Here is a 13,228-nt window from a genome sequence, read left to right as displayed (position 1 = left end):
ATAGAAATAGGAAAGGTCTTATAGATCAGACTTACTGGTAAAGTGGGTATAGGGAGAGGGAGGGGTTAAGTAGGGTGGTTGCAGGTACATATAGGGTTGTTATGGAGATACAGTATCAGGTCATGTTTGAAGTTAGAAAGGGAGGCATGGCTTCTGATTTGGAGTGGAAGATTGTTCCAGATAAGGGAAATGGGAGTGTATTTTACCCATGTTCTTACTGGGTCTATAGACTTGTAATAAGTGTTTATTGCAGCTGTGCAGGGAATGGGGAGGGTTGTACCAGGAGATCAGGTTAGACAGAGATGGACAGTCAGAGTTAGAATTGTAAAAGCTTGGATTAGCTGACTTTTGGCCAGAAGGTGTGGGAGTTCAAGCCAATGTAGTTTTGTGAGTGCTGTGCAGTGATGGGATTTATAGGAGCTGCTGGTGACAAATCTAGCAATTTTGTTGTAGGTTTGGTCAAGCTTTAAATGTATAAAAGATGTGGTTTGTCTCTCTTCAGAGAGACTGATTTATCAACGGCTATGAAGATGGCCTCCCAGCGCTGTAAGAATAACATTCCTGTTTGCACATCCTGAAGTGTTGTTCCTGACTGAAGGCATACAAGGCAAATTCTTAAAAGTTGTTTATTTAAGACTATAACAATTTGGTGCTGTTCTCTGGATCTGAACTTTGGCACTGTTGCAGGGCAGTTCGGAATAGGTCCCATCACAGGTTTTCTGTGAATTCCACACTGCTTTGTATTGAATAGTCAGACTCAGATGTGCATGTATTCGGGGGGGTGGAAACATACAAAACAATTTTCCTGCCAAGGCTAGTAAGGGGAAAGGGTTGGTTTGTATTTTTTTTTCTTTCTCTCTCTTTTAGACAATTTTAGCAAAATGTAGAATAAGTGCATGACTGTGTTTGTAGAAACAGTGCAGGATTGTGTTTTTGTTTGACCAAGTTGTTTGTAAGGTATAGAAGTAATAGTGGGAGGACCCCACAGCAAATGAGACTAGTAAATGTATGTGCACATACAGTAAAGGACGAATTAACACAAGTAGCACCTTGTCTCGAGGGCGGTACCCTCAGGACTGAAAGGTAAGTACGACAGATATTTTATTCTATCAATGTATGAAATGTATGACAGAAAGAAAAGAAAACGTTAAAAGTTAAAGATAAGGTTACAAGTTCATGAGCCCAGCACGTGACTGGGACATAGACTGCAAACTGTTAAAACAAGTTCATGAGCCCACCACATGATTGGGATGTAAACTATACAACAAGTTCATGAGCTCATAGTAGGATTGGGACATAGACTATATGCTGTTAAAATAAATTAATGATGTGGAAGTTCCCTTAGGGGGTCCGAAAGGGTGGCCAGTTCTGAACACAGTACCTATCCGTCCCGTTATCCTGACCTCAATGCTGGAGCTGTAATTTTTGAGCTCGCACCGGGACAAAAGCAAGGGGGTGCTGTGGGAAAAGGCTGATCAAAACCTCTCCTCTGTTGCTGCATACCAACAGACTTCCTACCCTTCCCTCCCTGTATGGTGTGTTGTGGATTACTACAGTTATTTTCTGTCTTCAGAACTCCCAAGATCCAGGAGTTGTAAGGTAAGCCTAACATTTTTATTACTTATTTATAAAATAAGTAAAATGGGAACAGAGATAAGCAAGCAAGATCAAATCCCTGAAAAGGGAACACCTGCATATTTTATGTATTTTAACTATGGGAAGAAAAGTTGTAAATATTTGCATGCCTGGTTTCAGCTTACTAAGAATTGTTCTAGTGGGGGTATTTCCATTAAATTGAACTTATGTTAAGACTAAATTGCTGACATTTTTGTGGAAGAAAAGAAAAGCAAAGTAAGTGGGGAACAAATGACAGCATTTTATTCTTGGTACAGTGAAGCACTTAAAAGGGAAAAGGAGTCAGCATTAAAAGGGTTGCAGTATGTTAATAAGAAATTGTTGCAACAAGTAAAAGATGTTAAAAATGTAGTACTGACCAGTAGAAAGGGATCCCTTTATCCTGTCGTAGCAGGTTTGGAACAAACTGAGGATGTCCAAAAAGCAGAAACTTCTGAAGAGGATGATAATCCTCCAGTAGCTACTGCACCCCCACATGTGCCAGTATAGGTACTTCCTGTACAAGACTCTGTTGTTTTTCAGACCCCTACCTTTCGGTCTACTATCCATTAGACACCCAGACTGCATCATACTGATACATCTCAGACTGGTTCTCCTGTTCAATCTTCATCTTCTGAACAGGCATCTGCAGTAGAGGGGGGTTCTTCTTCCTACCCTTCTCAGTCAGACAGCTTCTACTTCCCCAACAGGGGCATTAGTATTTGTCACTCCTGTAGCTGACCATACACACTCACAACCTCTGGAGGGGCTCTATTGGCACCTCTCAGGGAAATTTTGGGGGCTAACAATAGGGAAAGCACAGTTGTGTACACTTATCATAAATGTAGATGTTAGAGTGTATTCACTGTTGCAGTCATTATATTTAGGGTAATCTGCTGGCAGGTTACCCTCAGTCGGCCTGAATTCCAAAGTCTTGGGTCCTGCGTCGGTTGCCGTCTCCTCTTCCATGACGTCAGAGGTATAAAAACAGGCAGCTGACGCCATTTTCTTTACTTTTTCTTGCCCCAGATATCAGGTGCCCCCTAAATGGGTAGCAAAAATATATATAAACTATATATACATGCAACAATATAAACTTTACCTTCATCTACAAGCAAATACACCACAAAGGCTGTAGAAAATAGTAAAGGAAAGAGAAACTCCAGAATAAAAGGGGGATGGTGGGCGGGTAACCTGGACTGCAACAGTGAATACACTCGAACATCTACATTTATGGTAAGTGTACACAACTGTACTATGTTCTTCATGTTTCACTGTTGCAGTCATTACATTTGGGTAGAATCCCAAAGGTATGGATGGGAGGCTGGAGCTAAATTGCATTAGGGGCGGCCATATGGCCCTGGAGAACTGCAGTGGCAAAGCCTGCTCTGGACTTAGAGTAGAGAGGCAAATGATAATGCTTTGTAAAAGTGTGAACAGAACTCTAAGTAGCAGCCTCTAGAATGTCTTTGGTTGGTACCCCTTTGAGAAAGGCAGCTGATGTAGCTGCAGCCCTGGTGGAATGAGACCTAAATGCCCTTGGGCACTGGTTTACCATGGTGTAAGTAGCAGAAACAAATGCACTGGCTTATCCACTTTGAAATAGTCTGCTTTGAAATAGCCTTTCCCTCTGATCCTGTAGCACATGCCACTAGTAGCTGCTCAGTTTTTCTTAGAGCTTTAGTCCTGCTCAAGTAGAATCTTAGTTGTCCGTGTACATCCAAGGAATGCAGAATCCCCTTCCCCTTGTTCTGAGGATTTGGATAAAAAGTTGGCAGATGAATAGTTTGGTTAAGAGCCACACTGGAAACCTCCTTAGGCATAAAGGAAGGATTGGTCCTGAGGGACACCCTGTCTGGGTAAAATATGATAAAAGGCTCCACAGCCATGAGGGCCTGTAGCTCTGAAACCCTTCTTGCTGAAGTAATTGCCAGGAGCAAAGCTGTTTTCCATGATAAGAACTTTAGGTCTGCAGTAGCAGCTGGTTCAAATGGAGGCAGGGTGAGCTTTTCCAACATGTAATTGAGGTCCCATGCAGGAATTGGTGATCTTCTGGGAGGCCTTAAATTTTTGGCCCCTCTAAAATACTGCTTTAGCAAGGGATGAGAAAAGATTGGTGGCTCTGTGTTGTAATGAGCCGAGATGGCAGAGGCATGGACTTTTATTGATGAAAAACATAGGCCTTTGTCAAGCATCTCAGTCAAGTATTGTAAAATCTGAGGAATATTTGGCTCTGATGTGTCAGTTCCTTGTTTTTGGTTCCAAGCACAGAATCTCTTCCATTTATCAGCATAAGAATTTCTAGTGCTAGGTCTTCTGGCTTCCAAAATGACATCCATCACGGAGTTACTGAGAGGTGTTGTTTGAATAACATGATCAGCCATGCTGCCAGGTTCAGTGTTTGGAGCTGATTGTGCAGGATATGATTGTTTTGCCAAGACATAAGTGAGGTATTTGAGGCAAGTACCAAGCAGGGAACTGAGACATATTCCTTAGGATTGGGTACCGGTATTGGCGAGGCCAGTCCTGGCCAATTAGTATCATCTTTGTTTTTTCTTGTTTGACCTTTAGTAGAACCTTGGGAAAAAGAGGAAGAGGAGGAAAGTCGTAAGCTGATCAGTTGGAAGGATAGGGCATCCACTTTCCATGCTTGTCTGTGATAAGTCCTTGTGCAGAATTTGCCCTGTTGATAATTCCGAGGAGAGGCAAATAGGTCTATGTCCGGGCTCCTCCATTTCTTTGTTATCATGCTGAAGACTTGTGGATTAGTTTCCACTCGTGAGGGTCCATAAGGTTTCTGCTTAAGTCGTCTGCCAGAGTATTTTGCTTTCCTGGCAGGAATTGAGCTTGAAGATGTACTTGGTAAGTCAAGGCTGTGTCCCACAGTGCCATGGCTAGTCTGCAAAGGGGGTATGAGTGCATGTCCTCCTGCTTATGTACCACATGACTGTGGTGCTGTCAGTCTTTATCAGTAGTTGTCCTGGATGAAGTAAATCCTTGAAGGCTGTCAGGGCATTTTGAACAGTTAACATCCCTCTTTTTGGTTGATATGCAGATGCATTTGTTTTGGGGTCCATATGCCCTGAATGCATCTTCCCGCCAGGTGGGCCCCCCATGCGTAGTCTGATGCATCTGTTAAGGTTTGGCTGGCAGGGGGTAGAGTGAAAGCTCGTCCCATGTTTTGGTGACATGCCTTCGCCCAAAGAATCTCCTGTTGTAGGCAGGGAATGAGAGGAATCAGTGTTTCCAGACTGTGACAACTTTGACTCCATAAACCTTTTAGGTACCACTGTAGTTTCCTCATATGCAGTCTTGCATATGGAATCAGTAGAATGCAGGATGATATGAACCCCAAAGCCTGCAGAGTTTGTCTTGCAGAAAACTGGGTTTTTGTCACCATCTGTTTGTAGTAATTAGTCAGTTGCCTTTGTTTGTCTGGCGTGAGGAAAGCTATCTGGGCAGTTGTATTCAAGCTTGCACCCAGGAATGTTATCTTTTGAGAGGGTACCAGTTGTGATTTCTTTTCATTTATTGTGTACCCTAGGCATGTTAGAAGCCTTTTCACAAAAGCCAGATGCTGAAGAAGAATGTCCTTGTTCTCTGCTTGAATGAGACAGTCGTCCAAGTAAGAATAGATTTGTATACTTCTTTGTCTGCAAAATGCAATTACTGGTGCCAGGCACTTTGTAAAGACCCTGGGCACAGTAGATAAGCCAAAGGGCAGTGCAGAGAATTGGTAATGCATAAAGCCAGCCTTGAAACGGAGGTATCTTCTGCACGATTCCATTACTGGGATATGCAAGTATGCTTCTTTTAAGTCTAATGTCAGCAGCCAAGCGTTTGTGCCCAGCATGGGTAGAAGCTGCTGCTAAGTTAGCATTTTGAATTTTGGAATGTCCAGGAATAGGTTCAAAATTGATAAATCCAGTATTGGGCGCCAGGCCTTGTCTTTTTTGGGTACCAAGAACAGTCTTGAATAACACCCTTGTCCTTTTTCCTGTTCTGGCACTGGCTGAATAGCCCCCATATCCATGAGGGATGTAACTTGTTTCTGTGCCTCTGCCCATTGATTTTTTGGTAGATCTGGCCAACCGTTTGCAATTGGCAGAAAAATACAACTTGCTGGGGAGTTTTCGTTTGTCTACACTGTTGCCACATGCAATAGTTAATGGAATTAATCCAAAATGTTTATTATAAGATTTAAAATCAAATACAAAAATGTCAAAACAGAAACTGTATTTTAACTCAGTATTACATTTTGAAAAGTGGCATGAAATAGAAAATAGTAAAAGAAATGTTAATTCAGAATATCCAATTGCGTTTGGACAGCCGAACGCTCAACTGTCTGATGGAGAAAATCAATGAAAATGGTTTGCTAGTTCCGGCCTCAGTGCACCAGTTGCACCATAACAAATGCCTGTCTGGGATCAAGAAAAAGTCCGTCCTTCTGATGGTGCCAGTCCAACACTGCTCCCCTAACAGCTTTGGTAGAAACTGCAGCTTTAAAGTGCTGAAAAAAGAAGTTATGTCTTACCATAATGTTCCATCTGTGTTGTAGATCTTTGTTCATTCATTACAAATAGGACCTTGGTTCCGTCTTCGGAACAGATACTACTGTTTCCAAGCTCACGCCAGCCAAAAACTCTCAGCTAAGACCTACCCATAATACCCCTCTCCTAATTACTCCAGATCAAGTTTGCCCGCCCCTACATAATAGACGTAGGTAACAGATGTAGTAATAGAAAAAAATAGGAGACTCTGAGGAAATACCCTAACCATAAAGTCCATCAGGAGTCCAGGCAGGGGGAAGGAGGGGGGTTAGTAATGAATGAACAAAGAGCTACAACACAAATGGAACGTTATGGTAAGACATAACTTCTTTATCTGATGTTGTAAATTTTTGTTCATTCATTACAAATAGTACCAAGTCCCCAGCTACTTGAGTCCTGGGCAGCCCTAAGGAAGGATATGCATGCTAGGGGAGGGTTCTGATACTGATGTCAATGGTGCTGACTGCGAGTCCACTACCTGTACAGCAGGCCCACCTGAGGAGGGATGGGAGTCCGGATCCAGGAGGGACAATCTCAGAACCGGGGTCACACCTTGCCGTGAGGAGCTCACCTCCAGGTGAGGAGCACTGAGAGAACTGAAAGCTGTTGGAGCCGAGGACAGAGATGGCGCCAGCAAGAAAAAAGGCATTGGTAGGGTATCAAGGTACGGACGGTCCATGCACTGGTTCAGGAGAGTATCGGTTCCACCGGAGCCGATGCAGCAAGGGTGGATGGTGCCGACAGGGAAACACTAATGCTGGAACAGAGACAGTATGCACCGGAGTGGAAGTATATTGTCCTTGGCAGGTATTAGAGTTTTGGAGCCGAAGAAACTGTCAGCACTGTGGCTGGGGATGGTGCCAAAGCAGGTACAGTCATCGGAGCTGATGTTGGATCCAAGGACAGCACAGAAGTCAGTGGTGCTGAGGTCGGAACTGAAATAGGGGTGAATATCATGGAAGGCACTGAGGGAGAAGACACAGAGCCTGGTGCCGAAGAGGTGTGCACTGGGAGCGCCGGCGAAGCATGGAGCCGACTCTGTTCTGTAACAGACAGCGATGCAGGAACCAAGTTACTCCATTTGTTTTTATGTTTTTTGGTCTTTGGAGGGGGTGAGACCTCCGACCCAGATACAGCCTCCGAAAACAGTGTCTTGAGTAATCAGGTTTTCTTTATGGTTTTTGGTCTTTGGAGGGGATGAGACCTCCGAACCAGATACAGCCTCCGAAAAAGGTGTCTTGAGTAAACCTTTTAAGATTTATAAGTTCATTTATACATTCTGCTAGTGTACAATTACTAAAACTAGCACAAATGTCATAGTCAGCTCTAATATGATCCACGCCCAAACAGTAGACACAACGAGCATGTGTATCAGAGTTAGGCATCTTCCATCCACACTTGTTAGACCGAACTTAGCTTTGTCTGATGTAATAAGGCAAGAAGGCTATCCTATAGAAAAAAAACAAAATAAGGGAGAGAATACCAGAGATGGTATTTAAAAAATACCATAGGTGTTAAGGAAGGGCCTGTCAAAGGCAGAAGAGAGGGACAGTACTCAAAAAAAAAAAAAAAAAAAGGGTAAACTTTAAATTACCAAGGAAAAGGGTAGGGAATAGAACTAGGTTACATGCGACAGTGAGAAAAGGCTAACTTGACTAAAAGGTAAACAATTTTGAAGAAAAACTGTCTTAAAAAAAGAAATTTTCTACTTGGCTTTGAGAGAGATGGCTAGCACATCTGACTAGGAACATGGCAAACGAGATCTGGAGTAACTAGGAGAGGGGCATTATGAGTAGGTCTTAGCTGAGAGTTTTTGGCTGGCGCGAGCTTGGAAACGACCATATCAGTTCCGAGGACAGAACCGAGGTCCTATTTGTAATGAATGAACAAAGATTTACAACATCAGATTGTATTTTTCTCCCCTTATGTGCTGTTCTTATTGCTCTGCATGCCCTCCCTGCAGTCTAGTGACATTTAAAGACATGCAGGTAGGTGCGTGCATGAATGGGTATGCCTTCTTTGAAGGTTAGGCATTGGGCTGGCACCTCAGCACAAACTCCACTGCCAATCATTAGCGGACCAGAGTTCCACTGTGGCGACCCCTAACCGGGAAAATCCGAAACTCATTAGTTTTACTTGCTGCTCTTATTGCGCAGATGATAAACAGATTTAACTGCACTAATGAGCGAAGTGACTGGTGATGTTTTGTTCTTCTTTCGGCTTTTCTCAGTTAGGGGTCGCCAAAGCGGAACTCTGGTCAGCTAATGATTGTCAGTAGATTTTTAAGGTGCCAGCTCAACGCCAAACCTTCAACGAAGGCATGCCCATTCACATACGTCTTTCGAATGCCACTCGACCGCAGGGAGGACATGCAGACTCCACACAGAAGGCACTTCAGCCAAGAATCAAACGGGAGAACCTCTTGCTGTGAGGCAACAATGCTACTGCTGCACCACTGCGGCTGTTAGCGAAGTGACTGGCGATTGGCGATAGTGGTCGCCAAAGAATCTAATGCCACCCTTAACAGATAAATGTTACTTCTCCCTATGATGCATGATGACTTGTCTGCCACAGATACATCTGCAGAATTAACACAGTGTAGTAACATTTTATGGGGAAGCTGCATCTTTAAAAAAACACAGACACGACACACATAACCCACGATTTTAAGACAAGAAAGTTTCTAAAATTCTTCTCACGTGCCTCTCAACTGTCCCCGACTATCAGTGATGTCACGGATTATGACTCAAATTTTAGCTCCACCCCTCTTAATCCCCCCTAAAACTGGAGATTTTTGGAGAAAAGGTGGTAAATTACACTTAACTGTGACCGTAATTACAGTGAAAGACCCTGGCGAAATTGAAGTGTATTAACCCACCAGATGCGCATCGCAAGCCCCTCCCAAACCCCGCATGCGAGCATGTTGACTACTCCGCCCACCGCTTGATTAAAACACAAGGTGATACAGACCTTTAAACAGAAAACATTATAGGCGAAACTTAAGTATATTAACCCACCAGATGCGCAGTCGCAAGCCCCTCCCAAACCCCGCCTGCAAGCATGTTGACTACTCCGCCCACCACTTTGAGCATGTTGACTACTACGCCCACCACTTGATTAAAACACAAGGTAATACAGACCTTTAAACAGAAAACATTATAGGCGTATTAAAACATAAGCAAATAACAGCTAATTGCACAAAAAAAGATTACATTGTACATAACATATAAACACATATATTGAAAACGTCACTTTTCTGTGTTTTAAAGTGTTTTACTATTGGTATAAACCCACATAATTCACTCAAATCTGTAAAAAAGGAGGCAAATTCTGAGATTTCACAACAGTAAAAAAAAGGGGTACTTTTCCGTTATCATGGGCAACACTATAAATGTAGTAGCTGCTGCTTGGAATCCTCGCCGTTAGCTTCTGCATGTTTGTTGCCAACCTTGTTAGCTTCCATATGTCTGTTGACCAATCACTTCATACTTGCGATAGTTTTGTCAATGATTTTTTTGGTCTAAAATGGTCATTATTCCTGACTCCTTTATTTTACATGAGATAGATTGCCCACAGAAAAGTGATGCAGCTGCTCTCAAACCCTCTATAGTTAAGGGTTATCAGCAAACCACGACTCCCAGCTGTTAAAAAAATAGTTTACATACAAAACAAAAGTCTATACTATTCAGTGACTGAAGAATGGTCGTTACTGCTATCAAGCTAGCAGTATCAATGCAGTAGCTGCCACTTCACATAAAATGCTTCAGGGTTAACATATGTGGAAGATTTTCCCAAAGCAGCGACCACTACTAAAGCTTCCCATAGCTATTTTAAACTGCATTGGGATGAGGGAGTACTAGATCCTATTAAAAAAAAAAAAGAAACAGAAAAGTGATGCAGCTTCATCGGGCAACACCATCCATGTGCTAGCTGGCGCTCGGAAGCCTTGCTGTTAGCAGAGCTTGTCAGGTAGCCTATTGGCCAACCACTCTTCATAATTGTGATGTAATAAAAAAAGACACAGAAAAACTGATGCAGCTCCTGTCAACCCCCCCATACTAATAGACATATGGAAGATAACGGCTGTGCTAAAATTACAAGTGCTACTTACCGCATTTATAGTGTTGCCCTGATAACAGAAAAGTTCCGAAAAAAGGCAATCTCCCGATCTTGTTGAGGGCACGCCCATTCCTGCGCAAACTCGGTGGTGGGTTAATACACTTCAATTTCGCCAAGACCCTTTTTACTTAGAGGTCAATAGACCTCAGATGTTCCCAACTTTAAGCACAAGAAATCTAGACAAACGCAAAACTAGGGTCACATTATATTACTCGTATACAAAAAGTGGCTATAATAAAAAGGTTTTGTGTTAACATGCATTCTCTGAGGGGTATGAAACCTGAAACTCAAATGTGTGTAATTATTTATTATACAATTCCTCCCCTAAAACGTGCATGCTGATTGGCCAGCCCAACCAGCGTGCCCGTTGTAAATCCCTCAATATACTAACGGAAAAAGATCCGGTCGCCCGGACTTTTTCCGTTAGTATACTATCTCGCTATGTTAAAAGAGTTTAACATAGCGACACAGGTTTAAAAAAAGCAACGGAGATCTCCGTTGCTTTTTTTAAAGCTGCCTCGCTATATTAAATGGGTTTAACCCATTTAACATAGTGAGACAGTTTTTTAAAAAAAAAAACGCAACGGAGATTGCAAGATCTCCGTTGCTTTTTACTGTTTCGCTATGTTAAATGGGTTTAACATAGCGAGACAGCTTTACAATAAGCAACGGAGATATCCGTTGCTTATTTTAAACTGTTTCGCTATGTTAAACCCATTTAACATAGCAAAACAGTAAAAAAAAGCAACGGAGATCTTGCATTCTCCGTTGCTTTTGCCCACAGCTCTGATGTACTACGTAGGCATGCACAGTACATCAGAACTGCCGCAGAATACCAGACAGCTGCGGAAGGGCAGTAAAGAGGCATTATACAATGCCATTATTTAAGAAACGTAATCATTTCTTTTCTTAAATAATGTCATTGCATAATAGCAATAACCCACTTCTGGGTATGGGTAATGCTGGATTTACCCACGGTTGGCTTTGTTTACCAAAACACGCCAACCGTGGGTAAATCCAGCATTACCCACACCCAGGCGTGGGTTATTGCTATAGTAAAACATGAAGCTGCAGTCTGGAGAGTCGAGAGGCATTATCGGAGGTTAACAGCACCGATACTTGTCTCTGACTCAGTTGACAGACGTGCTCAGGGTTAGACAATTAATATAGTCATTGTCTGAAACAATGGTACTACAAATGTGTGCGCGTTTTTTTGGTTGTGATCTAGTCCTGCAAGCAAAAAAAGGCACATCTTTCCATATTTAAAAACACGTTTTATGCAAACGCTGTACACAAGTTTGTAGCCAATAAAACTGGACACTGAACATTACAATTAAACACAATTCAGCAGAAATGATTGACAAGCATTATTTCACGTGTCTTCACGCATTAATTTAAATATTCAAAAAGCTGGATGCGTTTTCTTTTGGTTGAGGTTAACACTAACAGTCACAAAACACTCTCAGTAGCAACTTTAACAAGGGAAGCACTCCTTTCAACAATAGCAAATATAAAACATTTTTAAACAGCGCAGACCTTTCGGAAGAAACTTCACACGATGCACACCCTACTGCATAACCGGTAATACCTTCCAACATAAACAAATCAGAAGAATATTATCGTCATTTCCACATTCACGAAAAAAATAAACACAGCAAAGAACAACCTATTTTCTTTCACACAATAGCTCAACAGTTTCAGTGAGCCAAGGGAAAGGAAATAATTGTCACATGACTTCAGCACCCACTACTTCCGTGGACGTCATACCAGTTTTAATTAGTTTATTGCCAAATGAGTCAATGGAAGTACAGATGTATAGTTTGGGGAGGAGCTGTCAAATAATGGACCTTTCACTTTCTTTTAAATCCTGAAGCTGATGCATGTATGATGTTTACATTTATTTAAGTCTGATGGACGTGTAATCGAAAAAAGTACGCCTCCTGGAGGGACAGACTAGAACGGCGCCTCTGAACTGGCAATATTCTAACTTGGGGGAGCCGAAGAAGTCTTTATTTTTTAGTCACGTGACATCTATGAAGATGGCAGCGGGAGATGTTAGTCGGAGGTTTGTATTAAAAGTAAAAAGAATTGGAAGACTTGGTGTTTGTTCTGTGCTATGATGGATTTAGTCATCTAAGGATAAAGCAATGAACTGTGAAAAGCGGAATGCTGGAGAAGTGTACTGTTTTTGAATATTCTGAGGTATAACAACGGGCCAGCAAACCCGCCACGAGTTTGCATTAAAAAAAGCCGGCTTGCAGTGTGGAAATTAAGAGTGTGTGGACTTTGCTGAGAAAGTTTGCACTTACTTTGTGGCATAGTGGTTTAAAAGGGGATACTAACATTCTACTGATAACTCCAATAAGTGGTTTTAAGCTGTAGCTGGAGTGATCGATGTTATTTTGGTAGATGTATTCTTTTCTCCGGATGTCTTTTTATTACTTAGTTTTTTTGAGCATTGAAAGTCATAGTACTTTGTCCTTTAAGTAATCATGTAGATAGTATTCTAATACTAGAGCCCGTAGAGTTGTAAATAAAAAAAATTACTTGATGGCAGTAGTGTAGAATTAAAATCTGTACCCCTATTTTATCTTACAAGTATGAATATTGAAAACACTCCCTCACTATGTTTGTTTTTGTTGAGGTGTGATGATTGATTACGTGTGGAACTATTATAGCAAGGATAGTGGTATTGCCCACCTTCGGAATCATTAATGCTACCAACCGCTATTATAGTTTCCGAGAGGAAAAGACGTTAAGAAATGACACATTGGTTTACAGCGTATTTATATTTGTACTCCTTTTGATTGCGTGCTCTGAAGGGCTCGCGCGGTTTGATGCTTGACTGCTTGAATTTATCTTGTTTTCCACATAAATTTGCACATTCTCACTCAGAGTTTGTCATGGTTGGCTTACTATACTTCCAAACTGTTAATCTTCTTGGT

General features: G+C 42.0%; 2 protein-coding genes across 2 annotated transcripts in view; one reads left to right on the top strand and one right to left on the bottom strand.

Annotated features, from left to right (window-relative positions):
• DOLK (dolichol kinase) overlaps positions 1–12,037 on the bottom strand; it is a 39,727-nt gene extending 27,690 nt beyond the window's left edge. The window contains exon 1 of the mRNA XM_044058787.1: positions 11,820–12,037. The gene's annotated coding sequence lies outside the window, so the exon portion shown is untranslated. The remainder of the gene's footprint in view (positions 1–11,819) is intronic.
• A 47-nt stretch (positions 12,038–12,084) lies between these two features.
• Positions 12,085–13,228, top strand: part of NUP188 (nucleoporin 188) — a 3,305,077-nt gene continuing 3,303,933 nt past the window's right edge. The window contains exon 1 of the mRNA XM_044058121.1: positions 12,085–12,348. Coding sequence (XP_043914056.1) covers positions 12,317–12,348 — 32 coding nt within the window. The 5' untranslated portion in view covers positions 12,085–12,316. The remainder of the gene's footprint in view (positions 12,349–13,228) is intronic.

Source organism: Protopterus annectens, chromosome 16.part0, assembly GCF_019279795.1.
Source record: "Protopterus annectens isolate FY-2018-M chromosome 16.part0, PAN1.0, whole genome shotgun sequence".
Classification (NCBI taxonomy): domain Eukaryota; kingdom Metazoa; phylum Chordata; order Ceratodontiformes; family Protopteridae; genus Protopterus; species Protopterus annectens.
This window is presented reverse-complemented; position numbering and strand designations above follow the sequence as displayed.